Source organism: Neoarius graeffei, chromosome 2 (genome assembly GCF_027579695.1).
Source record: "Neoarius graeffei isolate fNeoGra1 chromosome 2, fNeoGra1.pri, whole genome shotgun sequence".
Lineage (NCBI taxonomy): Eukaryota > Metazoa > Chordata > Actinopteri > Siluriformes > Ariidae > Neoarius > Neoarius graeffei.
In genome coordinates this window covers 64,240,671-64,253,055 of record NC_083570.1, presented here as the reverse complement: position 1 = coordinate 64,253,055, position 12,385 = coordinate 64,240,671, and the positions used below count along the sequence as shown (strand labels likewise).

The 12,385-nt window shown below is 41.2% G+C and overlaps 1 protein-coding gene across 3 annotated transcripts in view; it reads right to left on the bottom strand.

Annotated features, from left to right (window-relative positions):
• The window catches only part of LOC132881777 (casein kinase I-like), a 54,518-nt gene that overhangs the window by 17,554 nt on the left and 24,579 nt on the right, over positions 1 to 12,385 (bottom strand). For all 3 annotated transcript variants that reach the window (XM_060914651.1, XM_060914648.1, XM_060914650.1), the window contains exons 2-4: positions 7,317 to 7,615; positions 3,764 to 3,804; positions 3,343 to 3,412 (exon numbers count right to left, since the gene is read on the bottom strand). In XM_060914651.1, coding sequence (XP_060770634.1) covers positions 3,343 to 3,412; positions 3,764 to 3,804; positions 7,317 to 7,494 — 289 coding nt within the window. In that variant the 5' untranslated portion in view covers positions 7,495 to 7,615. The remainder of the gene's footprint in view (positions 1 to 3,342; positions 3,413 to 3,763; positions 3,805 to 7,316; positions 7,616 to 12,385) is intronic.

Sequence of the window (12,385 nt, the reverse complement as noted above, 5' to 3'; positions counted from 1 at the left end):
CGTTTCTCTTTACTTAGTTGATCGGTTCTTGACATATGGATTACTACAGGTGTGGAATAGGGCTGTTTACTGTATTATTATTTACTGTTTGATCTCAAACACATTAAGAAGGCAAGAAATTGCACTAATTAACTTTTGACGAGGCACGCCTGTTAATTGAAAAGCATTCCAGGTGACTACCTCATGAAGCTGGTTAAAGTGCCATTCCACCATTGGATGTATTCTTTGGCATAAAATACAATATATTTTTACAACATATATAAATTGTATCAGTAGATAGAGAAATCTTTTAGCTTCAAAATGATATATCAAACAATTTTTTGACAACGACAAGTATATTAATTTTGCGACCAAAGTCACCTACCCTTTTAATTTCCGCGCGTGATGTCATCGGCAGGTTCCCCTTCTTGTGTACCACGTGACGTGTGACGTAGCACATATTATCAGCAATGGCGGATAGAACGCGATAAAAATAATACCAATAAATCTAGCTAATACCAATAAATCTAGCTAACTGAAAGATTAACTCAATTTTTCGCAATTTTTTTGGCCCCCATATACGAGGAGAAATGACTCCCTCACTTTGGGGGTTTCCTGGTCTAAAAATAGACCGACACGTGGTACACAAGAAGAGGAACCTGCTGATGACATCACGTTTCACTACCGCGCGGAAATTAAAAGGGTAGGTGACTTTGGTCGCAAAATTAATATACTTGTCGTTGTCAAAAAATTATGTTTGATATATCATTTTGAAGCTAAAAGATTTCTCTGTCTAGTCATGTTGTCATAAAATATATTGTATTTTATGCCAAAGAATACATCCAATGGTGGAATGGCACTTTAAGATAACGCCAACAGTGTGTAACGCATCATCAAGGTAAACGCTGGATACTTTGAAGAATCTAAAATATGAAACATTGATTTTTTTAAACACTTTTGTTTAACACATAATTCCATATGTTATTTCATAGTTTTAATGTCTTCAGTAGTTTCCAACAATACAGAAAATATTCAAAATACTGAAAAACCTATGAATGAGTTGACGCGTCTAAACTTTTGACCGGTACTGTACACCGTATCCTTACTTCTATATTCTGGGCGTCATCCTTATCTACCAAATCACACAGAGTGACACTTTTGTGCCGACTCAGAGATTTGGCAGAGTTTTAAATAAACTATATAATCAACAGCTGATGATACTCAGAAATAAATACAGTGCTTCTCAAATGCAAACTTGGAGGCTTTTTATATTAGACAGATTTAATCCTGAATTGAATAAACAAGTTCAACACCTTAATACTTTCCTCACCCTATGATTGATCTTAATTGGTGCTGTAATTGGTTCATGGTGTGTGTATGTATGTGTCTAATATATAAAACACACACACACTATATAATTGTATGTGTATGAGTTTGAGTTCAAAGGATGTTTTACTAGAATCTAAGATAGTGAAGCAAGCAGGCGTATACTGATTTTTACATGTAGAAAACTGGGAAACATTTAAAAACATGAATTTTTTTTTTTTTTTTTTTAAATCGGTCACCGTGTGCTCTTATATCCTAGTTGATATATATTGTCATGTGATGCAAGACAAATCATTCCTCATTAAACTGAAGATGGCATAAAATATGCGGAAACGTCTTTAAAAAGTTGTTTCGTGTTTTTAAAATTTCCCTTAATTTTATTGCCATCACGATCATATGAACGTTATCTCTTTTGCCAATAGGCCGATGGCAGTCAACAAGGCAATTGTCAGCTGAGACTGACGTACAGCTGATAAATCATTGCAACCCTAGTGCTAAAGAATGAAAAACGTCTTCAACTTTAAGCCAAGTGCCCACTGTAGACTCAGATTCTTGTTCTTGGTTGACAGGAGCAGAAGTCGATATGTGTTGTGGCTCAACATAGTAAACTTTGAGGTGGTTGTGTGTTCTAAGACGCTTTCTTGTTCACCACGGTTGTAAAAAAAAGTGGTTTTTTTTTTTTTGTTACTCCATCCTTGGCAGCTCGAACCAGACTGGCCATTCTCCTCGGACCCCTCTCAACAAGGCGTTTCCATCCACAGAACTCATGCTCATTGGATGTTTTTTGCTTTTTATACCATTCTGTATAAAATCTTTAGGTGACTTGTGTGTGTGTGTGTGTGTGTGTGTGTGTGTGTGTGTGTGTGTGTGTGTGTGTGTAAATCCCAAGAGATCAGCAGTTTCTAAAATACTTAAAATCAACCTGTCTGGCAGCAACAACCAAGCCACAGTTGAAGACCCCAGGATCTCATTTTTTCCTCATTCTGGTGTGATGCTGCTTCATGAAAGGCTGATATTATATAATTACATGAATGAGTAGATATATGGGTGTTCCTATTAAAAGTGGACAGTTTGTTTAAGTACTTTAGGCTTTTGTCCAAAGTACCAATGCTCTGCGACGAGTTTTATTAAAGATTGTGGAATTTAGTGGAATCTAAGTTTGGGAACTGAAATTATGCAACAAAAACACAAGTGCAGTCTAACAATAATGAAAGCATGAAAATGTACTGGTGCCACAAACAACTTGCACATCACAACAAAGCCACGGCAGCAAACTATTTCCTGTGTATGACATACGTGCAGCACACTCAGATGCAATCTTCTACTGCTGACCTAAATGTGGCACTGCTCAAAGCTAACCACTAGGTTACATTACTAACACACACACACACACACGCAGCCAACGTTAGCAGTTTTACTACTACATATGAGCCTGATATTAAACAAGTGGTGACTCTTTGTATTCACACTTGCACATTATATACATAATGTCCCATTAACACAAGCACTCATCAGCAAAATAAGCATGTCTCACATCAACAGTGCAGGGAGAGGGCTGCTGTTGACACCTGGGCCTGCAAGTAAGTGTGTGTGTGTGTGTGTGTGTGTGTGTGTGTGTGTATGCATGCACATGTGTGCAACCGAGATATAGAACAAGAGAAAGAAGTATTTTTGTTTTTTCTTTGATGGTTGGTTTCTTTATACAACACACCTACCTAACATGACTCAATTTGTTAGAGTGCAATACATCTTTTTTTCTTCCCCCCCTCCCCAAAAAACTCTGATCATGAACCAGCACTCTCCATGTCATTAAATCAACATTGTTTACAGGTTACAGAACTAGTGTAACCAATTATTTAAAATCTCTTAAAACTAAGAAATAAAAGTAAACATGTAAGGGAAATAGAAAAAAAAAATGTACGGAGAAAGAGAGACTGAAATTACAGTTAGCATGTATGGTGCTATTAGCTTAAAGAGAAAGGGAAGGGTGTGTGTGTGTCAGAAAAGGGGGAAAAAAAAAAAAAAAAAAAGTGTCACCTGTGCTGCCCAGAGTTTTATAAAACCGGTACTCCAGATGCAGCTGTGGCGCCCTCGACTTCACAGGTTCCTGTACAAACAAAGATAAAAAACAGGAGCATGATTACCCTTTGGTGACCTCAGTTTACACGCAAGATTAAAATGCATCTCTCTAACAGCAGCACTGCTAATCTTGCTGCAGTTCTACATTAACCAATTTCATTCAGAAGGACTTCCTATTACACTATATATAAATATTGAAAAATACTATAAGCAACACGAACTGAACAAGAGGACAAATCCAATCAAAATAAAGATTTCAAGAGCTTCAAAACTTTTCCTGTATGGTCTGATTTAGAGCAGCGATAATTAGAAAAGCAACCAAATTTTCAAGCCCTTGTTTTCAGTTTTGGAAAAATGGAAGAATCTCTTGGCCACTTACCAGTTTTATTGCGACATACTCATTGGTATAAAGGTTCTTGCCTGGAACAAAATAGAAATAAATTGTTATCCCTCTTATGAATGAATGAATGATTTTTTTTATTTCGAACATGTATAAAAAAAATGTAACTATTTGTACAGTACATACAAAAGAAAGACAACGAGAAAGTGACAAAAAATAACTAAATAAAATAAAGAGATAAGACATTACAATACACCGCACATTGTTCGAAAAAGGAGTGGGAAGAAGTACAATACTATGAATTTAATATTATGAGTTTAGGCTGGCCCCTTAAACACTTAATAGAACTGGTACAAAAGGTTTCACTAATCCCAGTGGGGCAGCACGGTGGTGTAGTGGTTAGCGCTGTTGCCCCACAGCAAGAAGGTCCGGGTTCGAGCCCCGGGGCCGGCGAGGGCCTTTCTGTGTGGAGTTTGCATGTTCTCCCCGTGTCCGCGTGGGTTTCCTCCGGGTGCTCCGGTTTCCCCCACAGTCCAAAGACATGCAGGTTAGGTTAACTGGTGACTCTAAATCAGGGGTGTCCAAACTGATCCATAAAGGGCCGTGTGGCTGCAGGTTTTCATTCCAGCCATGCAGCAGCACACCTGATTTGGCTTATTCAATCAACTGACACACCCACCCTTTAATCAAGGGTGGGTGTGGCTGCAAGTATTTGACTGTGTGAAGACAGTTCAGTTGATTGAATGAGCCAAGTCAGGTGTGCTGCTGCATGGCTGGAATGAAAACCTGCAGCCACACGGCCCTTTATGGATCAGTTCGGACACCCCTGCTCCAAATTGACCGTAGGTGTGAATGGTTGAGAGGAGAAAACCTCTATAATAATCCAGTAGAAGGCAACAGGAAACCACTACGGTAATGTTCCCGAGAGGCTTTGATGGCTGAAGCTGTCAGAGCGGCCACGTCACTGTGGTGAGATGCCAAAAATGGATGGAATCCCAGTATGGAGAAAGTAAATAATCTCTTTAGGTTTAGGAAAGTTAGGTTGACGTGGGGCAGCCTTGGGCTGAAGTGCCCTTGAGCAAGGTACCTGACACCTGACTGCTCCCTGGGCGCTTTGGTGTGGCTGCCCACTGCTCTGCATGTGTTCACTGTTTCAGATGAGTTAAATGCAGAGGATGAATTTCACTGTGCTTGAAGTGTGCATGTGACGAATAATAAAAGGTTTTTTAAGAAAAACATCAACATGAACTCTGCTGTATAACATTGAGAAGCAGCTTGACGGCAAAGGGTTAAATTTTGAGCATGAGCGTTCCTGAAGTTCACCGTCTCTCTTTACTCAGCTTAAGTGAAATAGCTCTGTATGTCTGTCTGCAGCTGGGGACTGGAAATGGTTTACACAGAGTTTTCCATGAATTACATCCATACCGGGGGCGGCACGGTGGTGTAGTGGTTAGCCCTGTCGCCTCACAGCAAGAAGGTCCTGGGTTCGAACCCCGGGTCCGGCGAGGGCCCTTCTGTGTGGAGTTTGCATGTTCTCCCCGTGTCCGCGTGGGTTTCCTCCGGGTGCTCCGGTTTCCCCCACAGTCCAAAGACATGCAGGTTAGGTTAACTGGTGACTCTAAATTGACCGTAGGTGTGAATGTGAGTGTGAATGGTTGTCTGTGTCTATGTGTCAGCCCTGTGATGACCTGGCGACTTGTCCAGGGTGTACCCCGCCTTTCGCCCGTAGTCAGCTGGGATAGGCTCCAGCTTGCCTGCGACCCTGTAGAAGGATAAAGCGGCTAGAGATAATGAGATGAGATGAGACATCCATACCGTAGTGTAACAGTACAAAAGACTGAGCAAAGGGAGCAGTTCAATAAATAACACGACATTCTGTCGTGTGCAAGTTTTTACTTGTCTACACCTAGTCTTCAAAACCATTGTCTCGCTCATGGCATGTTGCGGAGCCCGACACCAAATTCAGCATAAACTTCATATAGGAGGTATTCCTTGTTTGATGGGTTCTTTCTTACTCATTAGATTCATTTGCTGCATGCAGCCCACAGGCCACCTGATGAACAGCCCTGCATTAGGGCTCATTTCAAGAAGACTTGGATATATTCTGTCTACACCAAGGATAAGAGTGGTCCTGGGAATCTCATGCTCTCTATGGTTTTGTTTTTCATGGTCATCAGCTAAGAAGTTTAAATCATATGTTGTGTTTTGTCAAATGGACTACACAGAGCATGGCTTCCTCCATGCTGGGATTGGAAACTACAAACTTTTAATGCGTATTACATTTTTTATTATTTTTTTAAAATGCAATTTCAATAACTTAATCGTTGAACTAGAGCAATAAACACGCTATATGACTGGTCTATCGTGTGTTTAAAAAAAAAAAAAAAACAATTTCCACTTTCTTTAGAAAGGTCATCCGACCCATTCCACTAATGCGAGACGACAAAGCATTGTCAATTGTTCCAGCTCCAAAAGCAACAGAACTTTAAGGATAAGCAGACTGAACTACAAAAGGCTGGGAATTTGACTTCTTTGAGCTTGATCTCTTACAGAAGCACATCATACATATTTAGAAAAACTAAACTGGGCCTTTAATAAATTAATGTGAATTAAAATATACAAGCACAAACATATCCCGAACAACCTTAAAGGAGTACGCCACCCCCAGGTGAAATTGAGTCAGTCCCTGCAGTCCCTAGAGTTGGATGAGTGAGCCAAAGCGTTTTGTAGCCGACCCAGCCATTGCCCTGATCTAGAAACGCCCCGGTTAGCTTTAGCTTAGCGTAGTCGCTGTAATCCGGCGTGTCCAGCTAGCATGTCGTTGCAAAAGTGAATCAAATAACTCAAGATTTTTTATAATTATTTCTCATGACCTGTACATTCACATTCGAGTACACATATCAATGCAAATTAACACGAAGGGATTTACTAGACCAATTTATATCTGGAACTATTTTCGGCCACAGCACAGGCAAAGCACCGCTGCAGGCGCAAAGACACCATGCAGCACCTGAAAACCCTGGTTTCCCTAGTAACACTGGTGTATTGACGGAAGTTGTGGTGCTGCGTGGTGTCTTTGCGCCTGCAGCGGTGCTTTGCCTGTGCTGTGGCTGAAAATAGTTCCAGATATAAATTGGTCTAGTAAATCCCTTCATGTTAATTTGCATTGATATGTGTACTCGAATGTGAATGTACAGGTCATGAGAAATAATTATAAAAAATCTTGAGTTATTTGATTCACTTTTGCAACGACATGCTAGCTGGACACGCCGGATTACAGCGACTACGCTAAGCTAAAGCTAACCGGGGCGTTTCTAGATCAGGGCAATGGCTGGGTCGGCTACAAAACGCTTTGGCTCACTCATCCAACTCTAGGGACTGACTCAATTTCACCTGGGGGTGGCGTACTCCTTTAAACCCAATACGGTGCCCAAAAACACACCAGGATACTCTGGGCCATTGACTATGTACCACGTGTCAAATATGAACTTTGTTACGCCACAAATTACAGACCTACTGCCCGCTTAGTCATCAAGCTTTCATGGCGTCATTTAACTAACTGCACTAGTTGGGTACAGAGATAAAAACATACCAAGCTTGAGCTCCCCAAAGTTTCCGCATCCGATCTTCTTCCCCACACGGAAATTTGGGCCGACCATCAGCACGCCAGACGAGCCAGAGCCAGACGGGCGAGAGTGTGTGCTGCGGCTCTGACCAGTCTTAGTGCTCCGCGCCGGCCGCTCGCTCTCCTTCTCCCGCGTGTGCTCCATGGCCCTGGGCACCGAGGGAGCAAGAGAGGCTCCTGAGAGAGCACCTCAGTCTGGCACAGTGGGCATGGGATAGCGGGATCAGCAACCACACACCAGCCCTTCTCACTGCATGATAAATGACCTGGGCACAAAAAAAAAAAAGAAATTAAAAATAAATAAATTTTAAAAAAGGGTTAGTCATCTGAAATTCATTGTCATTCTATGCATAATGAACATCAGTCTTTCATCACTGGTATGAAGAATGAGCACCAGAGCTCAAGGCTTTCCCAAAACAATTACATTTCACAGGTTAGTACATAAAGACAAAAAAAAAAAAAAAAAGGAAATTGTTACTTGAACCCTTTCAACCACTGCAGACTGCTATTCCGGTCACACTGTAGGAGGGAAACCCCTTCTGGGAAAAAAAGAGGTTATGCAGTGGCGAAAGGGTTAATCTTAAGTTAAGATTGCTAATCCTTCCTGTATGTGTTTTCGGTGTGAATATACGACCCACATCCTATTAGTTTTGCACAAGGTATTGAAAGTTTGAAACCTTTTCAAAAGTCAAGAAGCCTTTATTTGTCACACGTACATTTAAGCACAAAGTGAAATTTAACCCATCTGAAGCAGTGAGCGCGCACACACACACACACACACACACAGAGAGAGCAATGGGCAGCTATGCTACAGCACCCGGGGAGCAGTTGGAGGTTTGGTGCCTTGCTCAAGGGCACTTCAGGCCATGGCCGCCCCATGTTAACCTAACCGCATATCTTTGGACTGTGGGGAAAAACCTGCAGCACCCGGAGGAAACCCACACAGACTCTGTGAGAACATACAAACTCCACACAAAAAGCCCCCGCTGGCTGCTGGGCTCAAACCCAGAACTTTCTTGCTGTGAGGTGACACTACACCTCCGTGCCACCCAAAAGGTTCAATTATATAACTTTCAATATCTTTAATCGTATTTAAAGGGAACTGAAGTCATTTTTAAACTTGCTTCATTTCTTAATTAACATGTTATTCAATTACATTTTTGGTTTTAGTAACCTTATATCGTGACTCGTATTGGCAACTAATTGCAATTAAATATTATAGTTATTGGCCTATTCGTTTTTTAGCCATGTTGAATGTAGTTCGTTTGGTCCACAGCAGGCGTCGCTTATCCGCACGATCTTCACGAGACTTCGAAACGTGACGTGTCAGCCAGGTGTCAGTGCCGCCATTTTGAAAACTGTTTTCCAAACGAAATATTGCACAAAAACGAGTTTAAATGACGATTACTGCCTACTTTTTTCAAACTTTCCTGATTGCTATCAAAACAAACAAAACTTCCGGCTTGATTACATCAGCATTCGAAAGAGGGCGCGCGCGTCTTTTGACAACGTTGGCAGATGTCGGTCACTTTGATTTGCGCTGTACATTTTACTTCCGTCCTACGATGTCTCGCACAGGTCTCAACGAATCTCGTTTATGGCCATTGCTTTGACATACGGACTGATATATTACAGAGCATATTTCAAACACTCATAACTTGCTATAGCAGCGACAAAATAGCTATCAAAAATGTATTTTTATATTTAATAAAATGAGATAAATAGAATTTTGATAAAAAAAATTTGCCTTCAGTTCTCCTTTAAACAGACCACTAATCAGATATCATATTCTGCCTTTAAACTCCCTACAAGCTTATGGAGCCTGTTTGTGCATATTTTTGATCACCCTAATCATGAAATGTCCTCAGACTGAACAAAACCAATATGCAAATTGTGTTAAATCTCTTCACAATAAATCAGTGATCATGAGCAACTTAATTAAGCATCTGGCTGATGAGCATCATGACCTCTACAAAGACTCGGTGGGTCTGACGTCTACACATTGGGGAACTTCTGCAATGCTGAGAGTAACTTTTTTTCTTCAGGGATGTGATGAACTGTTTTCCTGTTTAGTGACATGAAACTCATGAGACGCCATTCACTTATTTGTTATTGCCATCACATCTCTCCATGCCTTTACTCGCCTCCTGTGGGACACTTCATTTTCCCTACAGTACAGTATTAGACTGTAACAAAAACTGCTACAACTAACTAGTCTAGTTCAAAATATTGAATGAAACGATGCTTGAATTATTTAGTTGCTTATTTGTTTTCAAGTATGAAGAGCTAAAGTCATGGTCAGAAGTTTACATACACAGACATGAAGGTAATGTCAATATCAGACTTTCAATGATTTCTTTAATCTGTTCTTTTTCTGTGGCAGAATGATTGTATAACTGCTTTAATAAAAAAAAACACCACAATTCGGTGCACAAGTTATAATCTAGTTTAGCTTTTCAGAAATCAATCAACACCAGTTCAAAATTATACATACAAGAGTCAAAAATATACAAACAGCACACCTAATATTTGGCTTACGCAGAGAATCGCTAATTGGGGAGAACTCCCACGCTCACAGATAACAGTTGTGTATGGTGCACTCACAAGATAATCCTGACTGCGTGGGGGCCGATAGAGCTGTAGCCCCAAAATGTAACGTTCTTGGGGCAGATTACAATTTTATTCTTCATGTTTATTCTGAGGGGGCGGCATGGAGGTGTAGTGGTTAGCGCTGTCGCCTCACAGCAAGAAGGTCCTGGGTTCGAGCCCCGTGGCCGGCGAGGGCCTTTCTGTGTGGAGTTTGCATGTTCTCCCCGTGTCTGCCTGGGTTTCCTCCGGGTGCTCCGGTTTCCCCCACAGTCCAAAGACATGCAGGTTAGGTTAACTGGTGACTCTAAATTGACCGTAGGTGTGAATGTGAGTGTGAATGGTTGTCTGTGTCTATGTGTCAGCCCTGTGATGACCTGGCGACTTGTCCAGGGTGTACCCCGCCTTTCGCCCGTAGTCAGCTGGGATAGTCAGCTGCGACCCTGTAGAACAGGATAAAGCGGCTAGAGATAATGAGATGAGGTGAATGAGATGTTTATTCTGACAGCTACTTTCACTGAAAAAGCAGAAAAGTGTAGCTTTCAGGTGCATTACTGTAAAAAGGGCTGGGGGGTTTAAAGTGTTCATAAAACACTTCTCTTTTATGGTTAGTGAACTTACAGTCAGAAGAAACAGTCCAGGGCTGTTCAATTTAAAATTTGCCTAATTGAGGTCTTCATGAAATTGCGTAATATTGTATTTAACTGTACAGTAATGCAAATGGTGTTGAGGAGTTGCACTAGGAACCACTGCAGTCAATAACCCATCCATCCATCCATTATCTGTAGCCGCTTTATCCTGTCCTACAGGGTCGCAGGCAAGCTGGAGCCTATCCCAGCTGACTACGGGCGAAAGGCGGGGTACACCCTGGACAAGTCGCCAGGTCATCACAGGGCTGACACATAGACACAGACAACCATTCACACTCACACCTACGGTCAATTTAGAGTCACCAGTTAACCTAACCTGCATGTCTTTGGACTGTGGGGGAAACCGGAGCACCCGGAGGAAACCCACGCGGACACGGGGAGAACATGCAAACTCCACACAGAAAGGCCCTCGCCAGCCATGGGGGCTTGAACCCAGGACTTTCTTGCTGCGAGGCGACAGTGCTAACCACTACACCACCGTGCCGCCCCAGTCAATAACCTAAACAAGAAAAATCAATATATTCAAATACAAGTACTTTGCTTATATTTGTTTTCAAACAATGCAACACAGTATATGGCCAAAGGATTTTGGACACTAGATCATAAGCATGATGGTCCAGTTACAGGTTTTAGTAACCAACCAATCGTCTGGAAAGACTTTCCTTTAGATTTTGGAGTATGGCTGTGGGGATTTGTGATCATTCAGCTACAAGAACATGAGTGAGATCAGGCAGTGATGTTGGGTGAGGAAGCCTGGGGTCAGTGGCGGCTGGTAGTCTTTCAAACAGGGGAGGCTGGTTGGTTACGATATTTCCAGATTTTAAAAGAAAAAAAGAAAAAACACATCAATTTTGCCCATACTCTTGCCTCTGATCTGGCTGATTGTTGGCAGGGCCACAAACTGTGAAATAACAGGTTCTTTTGGCCTATTAGCCTACTGTCCAATATACATGATGGTGGTGTTGGGGGGGTATATTTTAACATTTTATATTTTAAAATTGTGGCATGTTGTTTAAAAATTGATCATTATTGAAAGCAGCTCTTTGTCAGGAACCTCAGCAGTAACAGCAGAGTGTTCTGGAATAGGCACAAGCACCGACCTTGGGGAGCCAAACATAGAGCTGGGTGCCACACATTTCATTCAATGACACTTTCCCTATATTTTACTGATTTTGATTGAGAAATGTTTTATCGACAATTTTGATAACCCTTCACTTTTAATCCAGGTCTGTAGTGTGAAATGTTCTCAGCTGTGTTTTTGTTTAAAAATGTTTTCCAAATTGTAGCCGTGTTTAATTCATATCCAGAAAAATATATATTCCAATATAATATACTCAGCACAAACATTTTAAATAGATTCTATATTTTTGGTCCATCCATGACATATTACTAAAGTAGCCTATTTACTGTTGTTGATGTGGGTCACTTGCTGTTAGCCAATTCACTTTCTCGTACCAGGAGAGCTGAAAGGAACGAGTATTATTCCCGACCTTTTTCACCAAGTCAATTTGAGGCGTTGGTCTACCCTGCTCTTTAATTTTTTCCTCGAAAGGAAGACTGGCAAATGGCTTCGCCAAAATTAAATCAGCAATGCTTGGCATCCGTGCGCAGCTTTCTTGCTAGCTGACTAGCCCCCTCAAGTTCAAGTTCAGTCACTCAAATAAACGACATTTCTGGAACTAAGATAGCAAACTTGACAACACTATATTTACACTTTATTTACAATGAAAATATATACAAACTAAAAAAGCTGGTAGAAACCGTATGTAATGAATGAAATCGAAATGTAAGCTGATCTCT